This window comes from Oratosquilla oratoria, unplaced genomic scaffold (assembly GCF_046742065.1).
Source record: "Oratosquilla oratoria isolate Oo_2021 unplaced genomic scaffold, ASM4674206v1 SCAFFOLD50, whole genome shotgun sequence".
Taxonomy (NCBI): domain Eukaryota; kingdom Metazoa; phylum Arthropoda; class Malacostraca; order Stomatopoda; family Squillidae; genus Oratosquilla; species Oratosquilla oratoria.
In genome coordinates, this window is record NW_027467714.1 from 1,613,816 (window position 1) to 1,627,501 (window position 13,686).

The 13,686-nt window shown below is 40.7% G+C and overlaps 1 protein-coding gene across 1 annotated transcript; it reads left to right on the forward strand.

Annotated features, from left to right (window-relative positions):
- The first annotated feature begins 4,088 nt into the window (after positions 1-4,088).
- On the forward strand, positions 4,089-10,105 carry LOC143023545 (uncharacterized). Its single transcript, XM_076182101.1, has 9 exons — positions 4,089-4,128; positions 4,255-4,486; positions 5,670-6,870; positions 6,981-7,582; positions 7,818-8,041; positions 8,140-8,286; positions 9,136-9,423; positions 9,603-9,728; positions 9,957-10,105. Exons 1-9 carry the CDS (start codon positions 4,089-4,091, stop codon positions 10,103-10,105), a joined length of 3,009 nt encoding a protein of 1,002 aa, XP_076038216.1.
- Positions 10,106-13,686: the final 3,581 nt, after the last annotated feature.

Consider the following 13,686-nt stretch of genomic DNA (forward strand, 5'->3'; position numbering starts at 1 on the left):
TTCTTTGAGTACTACTACTCATTTTTTTTTTACCATGTAGGAAATCCTCCATCCAGTTTGTTAGGTTACCTTGTATCCCTCCTATGTTTTCCAATTTTTTAATAATTCTTTGTATGGTACTTTGTCGAAGGCTTTATATAAGTCTAGGAAAGCACAATCAGCCCATCCATCCCTTTCTTGTATTATATCTATTAGTCTTGAGTAGAAACAGATTAAATTTGTAGCACATGATCTTTCCTGTCTGAATCCAAACTGTCTAGTTTATTATTTAATTTTCTTCCAGGTGTTTTATCCATCTATTCTTGATAATTTTTTCACAAATTTTGGCCACAGTGCTTCTAAGGGAGACCGGTCTGTAATTTTGTCAATTCTTCTTCGTTTCCTCCATTATATATTAGTACAATGTTGGCATTTTTCCAGTCTTTTGGTATTTTTCCTTCTTTGAGTGAGCAACTTTTCATGTACATTTTGTCCATTAGTTCTTCTTTACATTCTTTTACTATCCAATTTGCAATTCCGTCAGGGCCACGTGATTTTCTAACATCAACGTTCATTAATTGATCCACTACACTAGGCTCTCAACATTCGTGAGTTCCACTTTAATGAGGTTCGCACATTTGTGAGTTTCCAGCAGCACAAACATATTTACCAAAATTCACATGAAAAAATAACAAAGCAGCCTATCACCGCATCACTATCCTTCCTCCCTCATCCCCCCCACTGTCAGCCCGCCAGTCCATCACCAAAATTCACACGAAAAAATAACAAAGCAACCTATCACCACATCACTACACTCCCTCTCTCATCCCCCCCCCTACCATCAGCCCGCCACTTTGTCTCAGTCATTGTCTTGTTTGTCCAGGCAGTAGTTCGGCCAACTCGAATTGATTTCTATAACTTTGTGTGTGTTTGTGTGTCCTCCAGTTCAGTGTGTGTGTGGTGAACTATGGCCCCCAAGTGAGCAGCAACCTCTCATGATGAGTCTACTCCGAAAAGATTAAAGTGATGAATTTGAAGAAGGTGAAGTTGCTAGATATGTGTAGGGTGGGTAATATGAGCAATTCTGCTTTTGGAAAGTTATTTAATGTATATTAGGGCAGCACTGGCATCAACTGCTCCTTCCATCTGCGTAGAGCTGATGGCCAGGGGTGGTTGCTGCTGATTGGCCCCCAACTCTTGGGGTTGGGGGGTGGTCCCACGACGTAGACGTTGCAGCTCCAGGACCCTGACACAGACAGAGGGCTTGATATACAGACTCAATTCGACTCATTGACTATCATGAACAACACGCATAATCATACACATATCCCATACCAAGCCCTCTACACTCCCTCCTCTCCTGATATCACCTTTTGCTCCCCCTGCCTAACCCCAACAACATCATGGAGAGTGGTCGGAGCCCTTGGCTCTGACCACCTTCCAATCATCATCACCACCAAAACAAGATGCACCCCAGCTGGCCACAGACACACTTACACCAATTACAAGAGAGCTAACTGGGAAGCCTTCACTGAAGAGACAGAACAACATTTTGAAACACTTAACAGTACACCAATCACAAACATAAACAATGCTGTGCACGCTTTTAATACAATCATACAAAACGCAGACAAGAGATACATCCCTAGAGGCAACAGAAAATCACACAACCCCAACTTCACACCAGAAATCCAAGGCCTCATCAGACAACGTGACACACTTAAACACGATACCCCCACACCTATCCCTCAAAACATAGCAGACCAAATACAAACACTAAACACTGTGATTGCCAATAAAATACATGAACAAAAAACACAAAATTGGCAAAACTTTATCAATACACTTGATCACAAAACAAACACCAGCAAATTGTACAAAACACTCAACAGCATCACACTATCCAACACTAACACTACACGCTCTCACGCAGCAATAATCACAACAACAGATAATCTACCCTCAAACAGACAACAAGCAAACGCACTCATACGTCATTTTGCACAGACGAGCCATCTTACATCTCACCCTGACGACCGACGCACCATTCGACGTAAGAAAGACTTCCCCACAGACTCAGACTATACACCCTTCATAGACAGTCAGACAAAACTCATAATGCATAATCTCAAGCACTCATCTGCCTGTGGCCCTGATAACATAAGCAACATCCACCTAAAACACATTGGACCACAAGGTATACACGCACTCACAAACATTGCAAACTACAGCTATTCACACAACACTATACCCGACATCTGGAAGCATGGTAAAATAATCACCATTCCAAAACCGAACAAAGACCCAACAATCCCAACATCGCACCGCCCAATCACACTTCTCTGCACCCCCTCTAAAGTCATTGAACGCCTAATACTTAAACTTGTCACACCATATATTCCCCTTGCTGACTCACAACACGGTTTTAGGCCACTACACTCCACAAACACTCTTCTGACAAACCTCACACAAAGAATTTTAGATGGCATCAATTCAGATAGGCCCCACCACAGAACACTTCTTATAACATTGGACATTAGTAAAGCTTTTGATGCTATCCCCCGCCACAACCTAACAAATAAAATATATAACACAGACATGCACAATAACACCAAAAGATGGCTGGCCAATTATCTGGCAGGCAGGAATGCTCATGTGTCATATAATGGCCAATCATCGCACATCAGAAACATTAAGAACGGAGTACCACAGGGCTCAGTTCTATCCCCCACATTATTTAATCTATACATGCATGACTTACCCACGCCAGACACCTCAGAAATACAAATCTCTTCCTACGCAGACGACAGAACAATCACATGCACACATCGTAACACAGACAAAGCTGCAGAAATAATCCAGCCTTACCTTGACACACTCAACACATGGTTCATCACAAACAGACTCAAAATAGCTCCAACCAAATCTACAGCAACACTTCTCACCAACTGGACAAAAGAACACAAATACATACCTCATCTCTACATCAACAACACTCTAATACCACACACAAACACACCGAAAATTCTTGGTGTAACATACGATACATCCATGTCTTTCAAACAACACCTCACAAACATAAAAAACAAATGCACACCTAGACTTAACGCACTTAAGTCAATCACTGGAACAACATTTGGACAAAACAAAGAAACTAATATAACAATATACAAACAATGCATACGCTCAGTGATGAATTATGCGAGTCCTGCATGGGCTCCTAATCTCAGTGAGACACACCACAACACCCTTCAAATCATACAAAACAAAGCCCTAAAAACAATTACAGGCTGCACAAATACATCACCTACAGACCATTTACACCATGAAACAAAAGTCCTCAAAGTCAAGGACCACCTCGACATGAGAGGCACACAAACACTTGCTGCAGCCACCACAAACACATCACACCCGCTACACTACATAGCAGAACACCCACACACACCAAGAAAAATTAAAACTACACCCAAAGACCTTTATTACGCACAGATACTCTCTTCTCTTCCTCCACAACCACCAAATACCAGCCTCCGGAAACATATTCATAATCATATCACTCACCGCTCCATTAACACACTGAAAGACAACACACTGCTGCATGCCAGACCCCCTGATATCCACCCTTCTGAATCCTCTCTCCCACGAAAGGACAGAGTCCACTTGGCCAGACTGCGATGCGGTCACCACCCAGCACTTCTAAGCTACCAGAAGAGGCTGGACGACCGTGTTGTGAACAGCTGCCCAGGATGTAACACTTCACCCCATACCATACAACACATAATGGAAGACTGCATTATACACAATCATGCACGCAAACAACACAACATACACTCTATAAAGGATTTGTGGGAAAACCCAGTTTCGGCTGTGGCCTTCCTTGGGGAGACGGGACTGCTCGGACAGACAGTCTAGGGAACGACAACAACAACAACAACTGCTCCTTCCGCTAAGCAAGTGTTGCAGGTAAGGAGCAGTGCTATATCTAAGATGGAATCTGCTTTACATGTGTGGTAACAGACCAGAACAAAAAAGGCAATCCAACTGATAGCAATGCAATTCATGCAAAGGGAAAAGCATTGTATGATAGAGTAATGAGTGATAAGGCTAGCATGTGTGTGGAGGCTAGCATCAGTGCAGAGGCTAGCACTGGTGCAGAACCAGACCATCCTACCACCACCTAGTCTGAATTTTTAGCAAGTAAAGGATGGTTTGACAGATTCAAGAGGTGGTTTTCCTTGCATAATTTGAAAATGTGTGGGGAATGAGGTTCAGCAGATCACGTTTGGGCAGCTGCATTCCCTGGCACTCTAAAGAAAATTATTGAAGATAAGGGATACAGGCCTGAGCAGGTATGGAATATAGATGAAACAGTCCTATTTTGGAAGGAGATACCTGCCAGGACCTTTGTCACCAAGGAGGAGAAGAGTGCGCCAGGGTTCAAAGCTGCTAAGGACCAATGCATATTAATGCTTTGTGCTAATGCTGCAGGCCACACAATCAAGCCAGGGTTTATGTATAAGTCTCCTAACCCCAGAGCACTTAGGGGATCGTCCATTAGAAAATCAAACTTTTTTAGTTTGGGGTGAAAGTGGCTGAGATTTTTTCCTAGTAACTGTCTTGTCTCAGAGAAGATACCACCGAGTTTTCAAGTCATTTATGCTTATACTTTTTTTTATTGTGATTTTTTTTTTCCCCGAGGGGTAATTTTTGAAAATTTGAAATTGATTCAGAGGATAGATCTTTGACTGGATACTGATTATTTTTTTGTCTTTATAATGGGCTAAGATAGATGAAGAAACGGAGGCAGAATTATGATGTTCTGATCAGTCTGTTATGAGAAAAAAAAAATCCAAAGTTGATGGAAAAAAAAAAAAATGTATATATGAAAAAATCCTACTAGTCTTTGACAGAAGGACATAAATCTGCCTCCAAATGTTCTCCCAATTATGCTGAATCTGAAAAGGATTTGCAGTTGAAAATCAGTGAAGGCATTTTGGATATGAATCAAGTTAAATGTGCAAAAATCAAGTTTTTCAGGAATGAGCATTATAGTTTTTTTGTTCATGGTTACTGGTCTCCTTTCATTATTTAGGATGTTATGGTGTTGAAAGGGTATCATAGGCACCACCCTACTCTTTGTTGCCAGCTTTTGATTAATTACAGGTTTATATGATGAATCCAGTTAGTATCTGTTAAAGATACGACTATCGCCCTTAAGTCGCCTTGCTAGGTGGCCTGTCATCTTCTTCCCGCCATTTCTATATTTACTTGTTTTGAATTGGTTAGATTTGATTAATGCTACCATTATCATTATAATGGTCTGCTATATATTTTTGATATGATTATGTTTGTGCATTTATTTGGATCCAGGGAAAGAGGGTAATTATTTACCATCTTTGAAATATCTTGTTTTCGTAAGCAAATAAACAGAATCGACGCCATATTTTTTATTTGAATCCCGCTCGATTTTTCTGGTAAAGCCGGCAGATATTGTGAGGTTTTTGAACATTACATTTGGTGCCCAGACCCGGGAAACACTAAGTCCTTTAAGAATAAGATTAACCATTTTTAAGGCTTGACACAATGTCTGCCGATTTACAAGAAGCTAAGAAAAAGAGAGCGTCAGCCAAAGGCTGGGTGACCTGAAGCGTCAAGGAATTAGAAGATTTATTGAATGATGACGCTACCAGCCTCGAATTATTAGAAGCTACCATTTGCATATTTGACAAGAGGCTTGCAGATCTTGAGAAGCACCAGACGGCAGTGGAGTTGGAATTGAACTCTGACAAAGTAGAGTCAGATATGGATGAAACTGACAAGTTTCAAAGATCTGCCAGGAAGATTAGAGCAAAGGCTGCCAAGCGCCTGAAGGATATAACTGTTGTAAGTGATTCTATCTCCGTTTCTTCTAAGGATAGATCAGAGGTTAGGTTACCTAGTTTAGAGCTCCCTAAATATGCTGGCGAAGCTATAGAGTGGCAACCCTTCTGGGACCGCTTCGAAGCTCTGGTTGACCAGAGTGACTTGCCTGTTATAAGCAAGTTCTCATACCTGCAGTCCCTCCTTCAAGGAGAGGCACTTTCTGTCATTCAAGGTTTGGCGCTTACCGCTGCAAATTATAAGACAGCATGTGATCTACTCAAAGAGAGATTTGGCAGCACTGAAAGAATCGTATTCGCCCATGTGTCGGGCTTAATGAATGCTTCTTTGACGTCTAGAGCTAAAGGAGCTAATCAATGTGACTCCCTATGGAAGTTACGAGACCAACTGTTGCGGCATATAAGAAGTTTGGAAGCCCTTGGGTTCAGCGGTAACCAGTATGGCATGGTGTTGACTCCTATCATCGTAGCTCACCTACCACAGAACATCCGTCTGGAGTGGTTGAGGGAAAGTCCTGGACGTGAAGGCGATTTGGACTGGTTAATGAAGTTTCTGCAAACCGAGATCCAGCATCGTGAACGATCGGAGATTTTTAAGGATTTGTCCATGGAGAAGAGCAACGCACCACAAGATATCGAAAGAAGAAAAGTTAGTTCGGCTTCAGCCTTGCAGACGTCAGCTGAAGAAGGACAACAACAGTGTGTATTTTGTCAGAAAAGACACAAGTCCGAAAAGTGCAATCAAATATTGAGATTGGATATCCTTAGACGTGCTGAGAAAGTGAAATCCCTAGGACTTTGTTTTAAGTGCCTCGTCAAAGGACATATGTCCAAGGACTGTAGAGGAAAAGTGAAGTGTGCGCAGTGCTCCGGATATCACAATGTGTTGTTTTGCAGAACAGGCAAAACAATTTGTGTCACTAATAATTCACCAAGTAGACAGGGTGTCGCCCACACCCCCAGTGAACAAGTTAATAATGCAGTCAATACTGGTAGTGGTACTGTTGAGCATGTTGGCATCTCTCATGACCAGAGAGTGGTCCACTGTCTTGCAAACTGCTAAGATCAAGACTCTAACTAATAATGGGAAATCTGTTGATGCTATTGTCATGTTTGATTTAGGGGCAGACACTACTTGTGAGCCATGATATTGTTAGAAGAATCAAACCTAAGTGGGTTACATCTAAGTACACTTCATACTCAACCTTTGGGAATAAGAAATCACAAAATAGAAAAGAACAGAATGTATATGATGTGAAAGTGATTGACACTCAGGGTAATCCTCACTCAATATTAGCGGTCGAAGTTGAGACCATTTGCCCACCCTTAAGCCGTCAAAGGATTCCCTCTGATGTTTTGCAGTCCCTTTCACATCTACAGTTAGCTGATGACTATGGACGTGATTGTGACCTCACTTTGGATATACTGATTGGTGTGGATAATTACTGGCGTTTTGTTTCCCCAGAGAACCTTACAAGATGTGATGATTTAGTGGCCTTTGAGTCTGTGTTTGGTTGGATATTGTCTGGTTCTTGTATGAAAACCCAGGAAGAGAATGTATCTCACCAGATGTTGTGTATGAGTACCGCTAAACCTGTTAATGAATCTGAGCTCCATGAATTTTGGAGCCTTGAAAGTATTGGAATTTGTGCTGGGAGGGATAAGCCTCCCAAAGACCCAGTGTTAGATAAATTTGAGGATTCAGTTAAGTTTGTTGATGGCAGGTATGAGGTTGCTCTTCCTTGGAAAAGTGAAGTTTCTAAGTTGAGTCTGCTTGAAAATGAGACTGGAACAAGGAAGAGGTTAATTCTAAGTTTGAAAGGAATCCTAGTTTAAGAATTGAATATGATAGTTCTCAAGAGTTATGAGGACAGTAATATCATAGAAGAAGTTCCTCAATCTCAAGTTTACAATATGCCTCATAGACCTGTAATTAAGGAATGTTTCCTAAAAAATTAGGCCTGTGTTTGTTGCTTCAGCAGTGGGATCTAATGGTGTTTCTTTGAATGACTGTTTGGGATCTGGGCCTTCACTAAACCCAGATCTAGTTGAAATATTACTAAGATTCCGAAGATGGAAAATTGGCTTGACTGCTGACATAACCAAAGCCTTTTTACAGATTAGTGTTCAGCGCTCAGATCAGGATGTTCATAGGTTTTTGTGGCAGTGCGGACAATCCATACGTGTAATGAGGTTTGTAAGGGTACCCTTTGGTAACACCAGTAGTCCATTTTTACTGAATGCCACTCTTGACATCATTTGAATTCATATCATGTTTCAGTGACAATGCAAGAGCTTCAGGAAAACTTGTATGTGGATGATTGGCTCTCAGGAGCAGATACTGTTGAAGAAGCCAATACAATGTTTCGTGAAGCTCAGAGTATATTATCAGATGCTGGCATGACTTTGTCCAAGTGGAATTCTAACAGTAAGAGTTTAACTCATCAACTTAACTAGTTTTTTGAAGTTGGTGGGACTACAAAGTTATTGGGAATGCATTGGAAAGCCTCTAAGGATGTGTTTTCATTCATGGGACTTAATTTGGATTGCAACTTTGAATTGAATTTCACTATGAGGAACTTATTGAGTTTGATTGCTCGACTGTTTGACCCACTTGGTTTAATAAGTCCTTTCACCATGTATGCTAAAATACTGTTTCAGGAAATTTGGCATCTAGGACTTGGATGGGATGAAATCCTATCACATGACTTGCAGCTGAAATGTCAGCTGTGGATTGATGGTATTCAAAGTATTAAGACATTTGAAATCCATAGATGTTATTACCCAGATTCATCTTTAAATTTATTAGTAGGATAAGAGGTACATGCTTTCAGTGATGCATCTGAAAAGGGTTATGGTAGCTGTGTATATCTATGTATACCTAAATCAGATAAGGAGTTTCATGTATCATTTGTTATGGCTAGGACAAGGTTGCTCCCATCAAATGGGTTACATTACCCAAGCTGGAACTTCTTGGAGCCTTGTTGAGTGCTCGTCTCAGTCATTTTGTAAAATCTGCCCTACGTTTGAATGATTGTGTAAGATTAGTTTGTTGGACAGATTCTAAGGTTGCTCTGTCTTGGATAAAAGGTAATCCTAATAGGTGGAAGATGTTTGCTGCTAACAGAGTAACTGAAATTCAGACATTAACATCTCCAAGCAATTGGTTCCATTGCCCTGGTACAGACAACCCCGCTGATTTGATGACCCGAGGTCTTTTGGCTGATGAACTAATTTCAAATAACATGTGGCTTGGAGGTCCCAATTGGTTATCTAGTTCCTCATGTTTCCATGCTGGAGCTAATATTGATGATGAGACACATTTTGGCTCACACCTGTAAGGAGAGTAAGGGAGAGGGAACAGCCTTGACTGTTAATGAGAAAGCCACATCTGTATTAGACTTTAGTAGATATAGTGAATTTAGCAAAGTTATGAATATTGTTGCTTGGGTTAAGAGGTTCATTAATAATTGCAAACCTGATGGCACAAAACATTCTGGCTCTCTCACTTATGAGGAGTTGATCAAAGCAAAGGACAATATTTTGATCTGTGTTCAGAAAGAAAGTTATGAGAATGAAAGAAATGCTTTGTCTCAAGGGAAACCCCTTCCTTGATAAAATATGACCCCTTTCTAGATTCTAATGGATTGCTGAGAGTCAAAGGTAGACTTCAGTATTCTGACTTAAGTTATGACAGCAAGCACCCCATTATAATTCCTAATTGTCATGTGGCCAAACTTATAGTACAGTTTCAGCATAACCTTTTGAAACATGCTGGTGTTCACACCCTCATGTCCACCATTAGAAATTTTTACTGGATAATTGGATTAAGACAAGTGGCCAAAAGAGTTTGTAGAGAATGTGTTGCTTGTAAGAGATTTGATTCTAGACCATGTAGTCAGTCAGCCCCTCCTTTGCCAGAATTGAGGGTTAAATCTACCTTCCCCTTTGCAATAACTGGATTGGATTATGCGGGTCCCTTGTTTGCAGTTGATCAACTATCTCGGAAATTGTATTTTTTTTTGTTCACTTGTGCTGTTACAAGATCTGTTCATTTAGAGTTAACAGACTCACTTTCAGTGCCTGATTGTCTTTTAGCACTACGCAGATTTTCTGCCAGGCGTGGACTTCCATCAGTGGTGTATTCAGATAATGCCAAGACCTTTAAAAGTGTTTCCAAAGCTCTTCAGCAATACTTTAGAGTCTTGAGTCCCGAGTGGAAGTTCATTGCTCCCAGATCCCCATGATGGGGAGGCTGGTGGGAACGACTTGTGAGGTCAGTTAAATCTGCATTGAAGAAATGTCTTGGCACTAGATGCTTGACTAAATGTGAGCTTGAAACAACCTTGTTTGAAGTAGAGGCTTGTATCAATTCAAGACCTCTGACTTATGTAAGTGATGATTATGATGTAAAGAACCCTTTGCCACCCTCACATTTTCTGATTGGTCGAGTAGCTGGATTTCAACCTCATATTTCTGATGAGCATTTGGATGTTGTTAGCCATAAAGACTTAAATGAAAGAGAACATGTTCGAGTAAGGCAACTCGACAGATTCTGGAAAATGTGGAGTGATGACTATTTGAGGAATTTACCTCCCACAGTGAAGGGATCCAAACCCAATTGTAACTTGAAGAAGGGTTCTGTTGTATTGTTAAGAGAAGATAATGTACCTAGAATGAGTTGGCCTTTAGGTGTGATTATTGAGTTACTTCCTGGCAGGGACGGTATAGTCAGGTGTGTCAATGTCAAAACTGCCAAGGGAATTTTTTGTAGGCCTGTCCAGAAATTGCATGATCTGGAAAGTTGTTTTGAAACGAACAGTGTTAAAGAAGATATTGATAATCCCTTAGAGTGTTCTATGCCTGATGAGGAGGATGTTGCAAGAGATGAGGATGTTGAAAGTCTTAAACAGGTGAAAACCTCTCGGAGTGGACGGGTAGTTAAGCCCCGTGTTCTGCTTGATTTGTAAGATCCGAGTTTGAGAATTGAGTCAGCCTTATATCTCATCAAGGACTCTATGCATATGACTCATTCTTAGTGTTACATGATTTGATTGTGGTTGTCTTGTTTAATAGGAGATTGAATGCTCCTATGGTGGGGAATATGTTAAAGATACGACTATCACCCTTAAGTCGCCTTGCTAGGTGGCCTGTCGTCTGCTTCCCGCCATTTCTATATTTACTTGTTTTGAATTGGTTAGATTTGATTAATATTACCATTATTATTATAATGGTCTGCTATATATTTTTGATATGATTGTGCATTTATTTGGATCCAGGGAAAGAGGGTAATTATTTACCATCTTTGAAATATCTTGTTTTCGTAAGCAAATACACAGAATCGACCCCATATTTTTTATTTGAATCCCGCTTGATTTTTCTGGTAAAGCCGGCAGATATTGGGAGGTTTTTGAACATTACAGTATCCACCAGGATTATATTGCTCAGGTTCCAAGCGTGCACTTTTCCTTTTCTTGGCACGATGCATCTTTGGCGACAAATGATCTTTATCCGCCATCCTAAGCTGTTTTATGGCATCACTGGTTGTTTTAGAGGAAATATTTTCAGAATTTCGTGTTTTTTTTTCTTTTTCGTGAATTTCTGATGGACGATTCATACTGTACGGTATGCAGTCAGGTCCCTGTTGCCATATCTTATGCTATTATTTATCATACAAAAGCATAAATATTGTGCAAAATACACAGCTTCTTTTGTTAGCAAATATATGTAACAACAGAAAACGTAATATGCAGTACGCAGCGCACACGACCCAGCCACAGTAGGGTGGGGGGTATTGTATTATATTTTTTTAGATAGTAAAAATCAAGATACAGCATCCATACTCAGCCACGAGATAGGTTATGAGTAACACTTTTTGAGGAAATATTTTCAGAATTTCGTATATATATATATTTTTTTCGTGATTTTCTGATGGACGATCCCCTTAAGGGACACAAGAACTTACTCCCAGTGTTCTGGATACATAATGTAAAAGCATGGACAACCAACACCATCGCTATATTGACTGGTTCCACCACTGTTTCCTGACAGAGGTATGGGCATTCCTACAAGAGAAGGACCTCCCAAACAAAATCCTCCTGCTCCTAGATAATGCAAACCTCCCTCATACAGCCTCTTGATCAGGGTGTGATAGCTGCCTTCAAAGCCTATTACACATGCAGAGACTTCACACTGCATTGGATGCAAACCCTGACTTGTATAATTTAATATTGGAAAAAAAAAATCACTATTGCTGACTGCCTCTCAATTGTGCAGGAGTGCCTTTAGGATTTGTGCCCTCAGACAGTCAATGGTTGTTGGAGGGCACTGTGGCTGGAGTGTGTGTGTAATTTTACAGGCTTTGGTCCTCAGGAGGAGGTTAATGATGCTATGAAGAAGGCAGTGGAGTTAGATAGGCTAGTTGGTGAAGGGTTCAAGGACATGCAGGAGTATGAGGTGAGGGAATGGGCCTTGAATGATTAACTGTTAGAGACTGTGCAGTCAGACAGTGAGGATGAAGAGGAATATAGTGTTGTTGAGGCTGATCATCCTCAAGCTCTCACTCTTGAAAAGATGGGGGGAAGCAATGAGGATGACAGCACAACTCAAACAATTATTGTATGACATAGATCTGTCAATGGTGAGAGCATTGAAGGTGATGAGCGATACTGATGAGACCACTGCTCCTTACAAGACTCTTTGATGACATGAAGAGGGAACAGTTTTAGTTGCCAATTACAATGTATTTCACAAGGAAGCCTGCTGCTACTCCTATTGCCCCACCTGAATCTCACCCCACACACTAGACTCCTCATGTCATGCAGTCACCCACCACATCATCTCATCCAGTTATTCATCATCAGTAACTGCATGGCTATCATTACCATCATCATCATCATCATAAGAAATGTGTGCTGAATCTTACATGAGTGGTGAGTTTTATTTTTTCTACATGTATTTATTATGTTATTAAACCATAAAATGTGCAATATTTTATACTGTTTTTGGGGTTTTATTAGTTATTAGGTTTATTTGATGAAGGAAATGTTATTGTTAGCTAAAGGAAACCTTGTTAAGTAAACATTATTGTTACATATGTGTACACGTAATATGCGCACCAAACATTCGCAAATTTTCAATTTTCACGAGGTTCTCGATCCCCTAATGCTCACAAATGTTGAGGGCCTACTGCATTTCTTGTTGTGCTATCATTATTTCCCTCACAGGGGGGAGATCGCACTTCACTTTTTCTCTAGTGAAAACGGACTTGAAGTGATTGTTCATACTTCGGCCATTTCTAGATCCTCTGTGTATTCTGTGGCGTAGTTTCACCATTTACTGTTTATTTTTAAGTCTGAAATGATGTGTCTGAGAAGTATGGTAGGGGATACAAGGTTGGATAGAATGAGAAATGAGGTTATGTGGAGGAGAGCAGGGTGGACAGGGAACTGGCAGATAGGGTTGATGAAAGGTTATTGGGATGGTCTGAATACATGGACAGAATGAGTGAAAAAAAATTAGCAAAAGAGGTGTGGAAAGCAGTGGTGGATGGAGTGAATTTGAGGGGACAACCAAGGATGAGATTGATGGATGGGTTGAAAGGGGGTTTGTCTTGAGCAAGGGAGAAAGCAGGGGATAGGAATGAGTAGAGGACAGTTGTGCATGGTTGATATTTTGATACAACATGAAGGGATTTCTTCCTGTCTTCTCTTTTTTCTGCAGAAGGGGTTGAGGGGGGCAGGGGTCGCCATGTAACTTAAATAGTCCTGCTGTGGCTCTGCCATTTCTTTCTCTACATTGCTTCTGACCCATGCAGTGGGTAGGAACA